Source organism: Lagopus leucura, unplaced genomic scaffold, assembly GCF_019238085.1.
Source record: "Lagopus leucura isolate 7727_CA_CO unplaced genomic scaffold, USGS_WTPT01 Super-Scaffold_100008, whole genome shotgun sequence".
Lineage (NCBI taxonomy): Eukaryota > Metazoa > Chordata > Aves > Galliformes > Phasianidae > Lagopus > Lagopus leucura.
In genome coordinates this window covers 20,777,045-20,785,815 of record NW_024962265.1, presented here as the reverse complement: position 1 = coordinate 20,785,815, position 8,771 = coordinate 20,777,045, and the positions used below count along the sequence as shown (strand labels likewise).

Below are 8,771 nucleotides of genomic sequence, written 5' to 3'. Positions count from 1 at the left end.
CTGGTACAACTTGCAGCCATTTCCTCAGGTCCCGTTTGTTACCCGGGAGAAGAGGCCAAACCCCTCCTCATCACAGCCTCCCTTCAAGAAGTTGTAGAGTGCAGTGAGGTCTCCCCTGAGCCTCCTCTTCTCCAGACTTAAAGAATCCCAGCTCCCTCAGCCACTCCTCACGAGACTTGTGCTCCAGACCCCTGACCACTTTCGTTGCCCTTCTCTGGACACGCTCCAGGGCCTCAATGTCTTTTTTGTAGTGAGGGTCCTGAAACTGAACACAGTACTCATCAGAGCTGAGTAGAGGGGGGCACTCAAACACTCATCCCCAAGCCTGTAGCCCTGCATGGTGTAATTGTGGCCAAAGTGCAGGATACTGTCTGATACTCAAATACTGAGTGCGTAATGATGGGATTATGAAAGCCAAAAACCCACCCAGACTTGAATCTGGCAAGAGATGTGAAGAACAACATGAAGAGCTTCTACATCTTCAACAACAGAAGAAAGACAAGAAAAACGATATAAAAACTGAGCAGTGAGGCAGGAGATCTGGCAGTAAATGACATGGAAAAGGTCAAAACACTCAATGCCTTCTCCACTTCAATTTCTATTTCTAGGATCCCAGGCTCCTTGCATTCATAGGAAAGACTGCATGGAGGATTCACGCTTAGTGGAGGAAGATCAGGTTACGGAACATTTAAACAAACCAGACAAGTCTAAAAACAAAACCAAAACAAATCCAAGGCTATGGGTTATAGTGGCATGTGCCCATGAGTGCTGAAGGATCTGGCTGATGTCATTGCAAGGCCTTGCTTGATAATCTTTAAAAGGTGATTACAACAGGGGGAGGGTTCAGAGAACTGGAAGAAAGTAAATGTCACTCATCATCAGGAAGGGCAAAAAACAATGATCCAAGGAATGACACACTTGTCAGCACAGTCCCACCTTGAACTGTAGGAATTAGGCAGACAAATATTTCTGGACAATGCTTCAAAACCTTAAGGACAAGGTGACTGGAAGGAGTCAGCATGATTTTACAAATTGGAAATCACACTTGGCCAACCCGATTGCCTTTTATAATAAACTGGCTGAGTGTACAAGTGGAGAGTAGTGGATATTACTGATCTTGATTTTAGCAAGGCTTTCAACATTGTCTCCCATAGCTTTTTCACTGATGAAATACAGGCAAGTTATATGGAAAATTAAGCTGAAAACTGCCTGAACTACTAGGCTCAAAGGGTTCTGATCAGTGCCAGAATGTCCAGCTGGAGACCTCACTCTCGCAATATACACAAAAGTTTTAGTCAGCATCCAGTACTGTTTAACATCTTCATTAATTATCTGGGTGATGTGCCCACTTCATGGTGCCTCCTGTATTTTCCTCCATGCTCTTATATGCTTTAGATACTCTATGGCCTAATGATGAGGTTGCTGCCATAGCCAATCTCCACCAGTTTTATAATTCAGTATGATGTCATATGGTATGGAAAATCCCTTTGGCCAGTTTGGGTCAGCTGTTTTGGTTCTGCTCCTTCCCAGCTCCTTGCATATCTCCAGTCCCCTCACTTGCAGGACAGTGAAAAGCTAAAACATTCTTCTCTTTGTGCAGTGCCACTCAGCAGCAACTAAAACATTGGTGTGTTATTAACACTGTTTTTCTCCTAAAGCCAAAACATAGCATCATACCAGATACTATGAAGAAATAAAATCTATCCCAGCTGAAACCAAGACAACCACCACTGCTACCATTATGTTCTTGACTAAAAGTAAGTGTGACTGCTCACTGCGTATGCATGCGTGACCTCAGGTTTCCTAATGCATTATGTTCCTGGGCACACTTGGCCTTTTGGACACTTAATCTGTAAATGTGAACCAGCCTCAGGAAAAATATAGATAGCCATATGCCAAGACGATACACAGCTTTTGAATCTGTTTAAGAACTTCTGGACAGAAGATAGAGTGCCTTTCATATTTCAGATACCTCAGTGAATTAAATGAGTTTATATGGATTGTTTTCTTTGATGTGTGCCAACGTTCTGGTTCCAATTTTGTGTTATCTTGGATCTTTCCTTAAGAGCTCTGTAAAATTAATCAATTATGACCTAAAACTGTTTTGAGACAGATGAGAAGTATTACTTATAGGTTACTGTTGATTAAAAGAAGACATTGTGAGAACGCTCATGTATACAGACATCAGTCACAGCCACAATCAGAACTACTATCGAGCATATTCATTCCAATCCATGACTCATTGGGTACCACTTCATTGACAATTTTGTATCTGTTCTTATGAAGCTTATTTCTTCTATGATTATACATTGTGCTTTTCCTTCAAGAGAGTTTTACTCAAAGATAACAATATATTCAAAACCAAAAATAGTGTTTGTTTCACAGTTAGAAAAGAAAGATTTATCACCTCTTATTTATCTTTTTTTTTTCCCTCTTTTTTTTTTCCCTCTTTTTTTTCTGCATTAGGTCTTAGAAATTGTTGAGAAGTTTCCTGCAGTCAGAAATGGTAGAGAGAGTCACATAAAGGACACGTCCATTCTGCACCTCAGAAATACTGCTTAATGGCTTTAACCTGAACATTATTGTATGGTACAGCTTCTAACAGACTACCAAACTTCTCAGCAACCCAGAGAACATTTAATTTTTGTCTGATCACAATCACCTAATGCCACTGCACATGCTACAATGGAAACTCTAAGACAAATACAAAATTTTGGTATCTGTGTTACTTGTACATATCCCATAGCCTCTGGCATGGTGTTCACCATTCTTCTAGTTTCTTGCTGCTCATCTCTGAACATGAGAGCTCGTCCACTTCTTTCTAATTCACCTTTCCTTTCCATCTGGAATGCTCCTACAGAACTTTGTACTGAAAGGACTGGAGTGCAGCTGGACATGTCATTTTTTTCTCTCATTGGAAGCACACTGAAGACATCCATTGGGCAAAACATCACTCTATTCTATCCAGACAGGCTTGGTTACTACCCATACAAAAATGAAGTCACAGGAGAAGCATTCAATGGAGGACTCCCTCAACTCGCGCTGCTGGAAAATCATTTAAAAAAAGCCAGAGAGGATATCCAGTTCTATATTCCTTCAGATGAACAGTTTGGATTGGCTGTCATTGACTGGGAAAATTGGAGACCTGTGTGGATAAGGAATTGGGGATCAAAAGACATTTATAGGCAGGAATCTATTGAATTGGTTCAGCAGAGAGACGTAAGTCTATCAGAAGCTGAAGCCAGGACTATAGCTAAAAAGGAATTTGAAGCTGCAGCAAGATCTCTTATGTTGGAATCTTTAAAACTGGGCATAGCAATGAAGCCAAATCGTCTTTGGGGATACTACCTTTACCCAGACTGTTATAACTATGATTACAAACAAAATCCACATAATTATACAGGAACCTGTTTAGATATTGAAATAGCAAGAAATAATGAGCTTAATTGGTTGTGGGAGAAGAGCACAGCACTTTATCCATCTGTCTATCTAGAAACAGCCTTAAGGTCTTCCAGAAATGCCCAACTCTTTGTTCGCAACAGAGTTCAAGAAGCCATCAGAGTTTCCTATGTCTCTAATTCTACTCATCCCCTTCCAGTTTTTGTATATACACGACCAGTATTCACAGATCTCTATGAGGAATACCTCTCTCAGGTGAGTGGAGCTACGCCTTCAGTATTTCAAACTTAAATGGAAAGAAATTATCACAGGATGCTTATTTAGAAAAGATATCAATTTGTATCAGAAGTATATAAAAAAAGCTACCAACTACATTTGAGCAAACTGAACAGAAAGAAGTCTATTTTCAATCCTACCTCATATTTATCAACTTATGTTTTACTCTCTGAGCAGTCCTCACCTGCAGCAAAATATTAACATCTAGAGAGCATATTACAGTACATTAATCCAGAAGAAAGAATAACCTTTTCCAAAGAGAATTAATAAAACTGGGCTTGCCTAACATCTACTTTTTAACAGAAAAAACAATAAAAGAGAGTTTTTCTCTTTGTTTTACAATAAGCGTTTCCTTCTCCTCGCTTTTCTCTTTGGTAAATATGAGGTGTATCCCTCCTGATTTTGTTAGAGGAGGTGGAGGTACCTATGGGTGACTATTGTAAGATCTTATACTTTCATACCTCTCCTATTCCTCAGCCTCCAGTTGAAAAATGAGAGGTCATTCAATCATCACTTCTTTGTCCAAAATGTTCACTTTTTTCTTCTTTTGGAATTCTGTAGAACATATTAAACTAAATAATTCCTGTTGCAGAAATTCTTAAGTGGTAAATCACCATTTTTCCACTCCCAGTTATCTGATTTTTATGATGATATAATCTAATTAGTTTCTGGAATTGAAGAACTTTCTTGCCTGTTTAGGACTTGAAATACTGATGCAAAAAAATCAGTTTGTAAAAACCAAAATAAGGACAGAAGACTGCTTTGAATTCTTTCTTTGGTTGATGGGTTTTAAGGCTAGTGAAGAAATTCTGTCCTTAGGTACACTATGCTAGCTTCCTAAATATCATTTCAGCAAATCACGGGTTTGCCAAGGTTAGGATCTGACTAAGTTCTAATCATCTTATTACAGTTCTGGCTACTTTTTTCTGAATATTCTTCATTTACCTGTACTATCTTACATACCACCAAACTGATGAATCTCCTCCAGGGCACAGGGAGGGGGAGGTTAGTAACTATCTGGTAACTGTAACTGTGTCCAAATACTGGACAGAGCACTACTGAGCATGGCTCCCAGCTCTGTGCATACCTGTGAGGAGCAGGAGGTTCTGTCAGCAGTTCTCCTGGGTTCCTGGTTACTCTCTTTAAATCCTCCAACACTCACATATTGCCTTCTCATATTGTGCCTCTCACAAAGATTTTTTTTCCCCCTGTTCTTTTTCTGTCTATAGCCCTCTCCCGTTCCAGATGGGCTTAAATGCTTTATTAGGACTGGGCTAATAGCTGACCCTTAGAAAGAGAAGTGAACAGAAACAAATTTCCCTGATCAATCTCTGTAAAAGGTCAGAGGCATTCTCTTGAGAAAAGAGATTCCTGTTGGTGAAAGCTCTGCTCTTGCTACTTTTCTGCTCCAGCACTTTCTGAGAACTGAAATTAAATTCAATTTAAAAAGATCATACATCTGTGCTTTCTAGCTTGCACTTCAGGCAGCATTACTGAAACTGGTTCCCACCAGCTCCAAGCAGTCAGAAAACAATATAGCAGAATAAAAATTAAAATGGTTGGTGGGGTATATGGGCTTTCTAACCATATACATAGGTTGCTCCAAAAGCAATGCTTCCTGTTTATTTCCATGGAAGCCACAACAGCTGTAAAGAGCACAATAACACTATTTGGTAGACCAAATTCTTAGCTACAAAACATTATTTTTTCAACATAATCACCACCAGTATTTGTGCATTTACTCCAGCAATGAATAAGAGCCTACATGCTGAGCTCATAAATACATGCACCAGCAGAGGTGACCCACTGTCACTGTTGCCACTGCTGAAACACACCACCCTCCACCTCACTGTGCTCACATCCACTGTTTGGTCTCCATAAATGCTTAGCAAGCATCAGTGAATGTCAGTGGGTACAATTTTTTTCTGTGTGGGGAAATTCAGTGACACACCTTTGCTTCACATGCACTTCAATGTCAGACAGCACTTTGTCAGACTGCCCGTCTGCTGCCATCTGTCACACAGCAACAACATCTAATGGAATATTACTGGGAAGGTGCAAGCTCTGCTGCCATACCACCAGCATCTGCCTCTGATATCATGGGCCACCATAATAAAGTAAGAGGCATTACTTTCAGAGCAGAACCTTGTATAAACTGGAAACAGTTGCCAATATTTTCCAGTATTGCCTGCTCAACTCCATCCCAGAACAAAACAGTGTTATTGTGAGCAGAATGTTTGCATAGTGTATAATTGCTAGCTGTCTTCAGAGTAGTTATTTTGGCTATGTAATTTACTACATGGATTTTATCTTCAGCCTGTATGTTATAGCTTACATACACTGGTATGATTCTTTCCTCATTTATTCTCAGGATGACCTGGTAAATACCATTGGCGAGTCTGCTGCACTGGGTGCTTCTGGAATTGTGATTTGGGGTGATATGAATTTAACACAAAGTAAGGTATGCGAGGTTAGTTATTATGTGGTATTTTTAAAGAGCAATAAAGTGAAAAGGATACAGAAAAGGATTACAATTATTTACATCATATCTTCTACTTTAACAGCAATGACTTCATATTGTCAGCAGATCTACTGTTTTCACTAACCAAAAACCAAGCCCATCTGAGGCTAATGAAGATTGCCACTGACTACTGAGAATAAGGCTTCAATTTTTCGTACTTTTTGTGTTTTAAGATGTCAAGCAAAATTTTCTAGGCAGGCTTTTCATCTAAAAGAAAAACAAACAACTGCATATACCTCAGATTCACTGAAATGATGTCTATCACTGTAAATATTAGCTTTATCTGTCTACTGATGTGTGGTATTAGACAAATGCCCTAAGAGCATACAGCTTCAGAAACAAACTGTTCCCCAAACCTCTTGTTTGACAAGCATATACAGCATACATGCCAGCTTCGTGGTCAATTAGATGTTCTCTTAGTATACATTTAATTTGACCATACTCCCAAAATCCTTTCCATTCAAAAATGCAATGACAGCTCCCCATTCCTGCAGTCCAGCTATTCAGAAGAAAACTGAAGATTATCACAAGGTGAATTAACAGAAAAAATATTTGCTTAGGCTGAAGGACTGTTTTGTGAGTTGGTTTTATTGTTTATTTTTCCCTCAAGATATTCAAAACACATAAAAAGGAACACTGATCCTTCATACAGCTTTTTAAAATGCATCTGATTCAAAAGGCAACAGGGAATCTCACACAGATAAAATGAAAGCTTAAAGTCATCTACTATCTTCTAGAAGTGCTTTTAGTAATATCTCCAATAACCACCTAAGATAAATTTATTGTGATCCTTGGATTATACAGCAACTTCTCTGATAAATCTGCTTCCAGAAACCAGTTACAACTGTTTTTAAAACCTCAGGAAAAACATTTACTCATATCCACTACAGTACTCTTACTATAAAGACAGCATTCTAATAGTTCCTGTACTAAACTTTTCAGATATGATGTTCTTTTTACAGAACACCTGTAGGACTCTGGACAACTACCTTAGGAAGACTTTGACTCCTTATCTCATCAACGTCACAATGGCAGCCAGAATCTGCAGCCAGGTAGTATGCCAAGACTCTGGTGCCTGTGCACGGAAAAAATGGAATTCCAATGACTATCTTCACTTGAATCCAGAGAATATTGCCATTCAAATGACAAAGGATGGAAAATACACTCTGCAAGGGCAACCAGCATTTCAGGATCTGAAAACATTCGTAGAAAAATTTGACTGCCACTGTTATGCAGGGCACAGCTGTGAACCCAGGGTCGATATCAATGACATCCATTACCTTCGTGCGTGTATTTCAGAAGAAATTTGCATTCAGATATCCTCAAATTCATTTTCTAATATAGACTCTTCTAAAGAAAAGAATCTATCTAACAGAACTGTATTTCCACTTGCCTCTCAGAGTAAGGTGACATTATCTACACATCCTGAAATAGGTGATTTCCAGCCTGCCACTGGAAGTAATATACTGCATTTAACAACTGCAGAATATAACACTGTCACAGCAGCCACTAGATATGATGTAGAAGCAAATGATACTTGTAGTTTTGGTAGCTCTACATCCTATAGGATAAATATATTTAATCTTTTTTTTTTAATTCTAATTCTGAGAACCTTAATATAAATGACTTGAAGAAGTGTGAATATTTTTTTCTTGGCTGTGTTTAATTTGCACAGAAAAATAATTCCTAAAAGGTGTAAAACAGCTGCAACTCTGCGGTCTTATCTGTATCAGGTAACCTCTTCTATTCCTTGTGTAACACTTCAGTTTGAATGTAATTCTTCAGTTTAGTTCTATAAACTACTATTTGTGCCAAAAATATACTGGTCTGTATACACTGATTATACCTGCTGAAATGATAACTCAGCATGAGGAACACTTTTAACACTTTTTTTGTTTTGTTTTTTAATAGTTGACATTTTTAACAGTTGCATTTGAAGAACACATTTGTGAATAGTACCACTTTGTATACTTCAAGTTAAGTCAGCTAAATCCATCTTAACCTGGATTTTATTCTCAACAGTTAATGCTCTGTGTTCATTCCCTCTCAACACTAGCTATTAAAAATATTTGGCTTAACTTTATATTGTGGATCTTTGCAACATAAGGTTTCTATGATGAAGGTACCCACCACCCCAATTTTTTTTTTAAAAAAAACTTTTTACAATATCTGCAAGCACACTGTGGTTCATCTTTTAATTGAATATACTCCTAACTCTTCAAAAGTTAAGGTAAATATTGACTTCTAACTAATGCAACTTCATTATGTAAAATTGGAGCTGTAGCAGTTAATCTTTCCTTCTTTCTTCTCCTCTTCTTCTGCCAAGCTCTCTCCTTTTTTTCTTATTGGCTCTCAATTGTTTTGCCTGGCCAATACTCAAAACTCATCAGATCTGCTTCCTCAGTCCCTAATGGCACAGGTTATTAGTCCTGGTTTCTCTGGTCAGCAAGCCCTGGAAAGTGCATGTGACTGTCTCTGTGCCATGTGGACAGCAGCCTGAGTGCATAGGACATTTTCTACACTGATTTATTTCCTATTCAGTCTATTTCGTGGAAAACAGTTTGCTCCTTATGAA

At 38.5% G+C, this 8,771-nt stretch overlaps 1 protein-coding gene across 1 annotated transcript; it reads left to right on the top strand.

Annotated features, from left to right (window-relative positions):
* The first annotated feature begins 2,685 nt into the window (after window positions 1-2,685).
* LOC122180875 (hyaluronidase PH-20-like) lies at window positions 2,686-7,818 on the top strand. Its single transcript, XM_042872801.1, has 3 exons — window positions 2,686-3,654; window positions 6,047-6,136; window positions 7,159-7,818. The coding sequence occupies exons 1-3, from the start codon at window positions 2,686-2,688 to the stop codon at window positions 7,816-7,818; spliced, it is 1,719 nt and encodes a 572-aa protein (XP_042728735.1).
* Window positions 7,819-8,771: the final 953 nt, after the last annotated feature.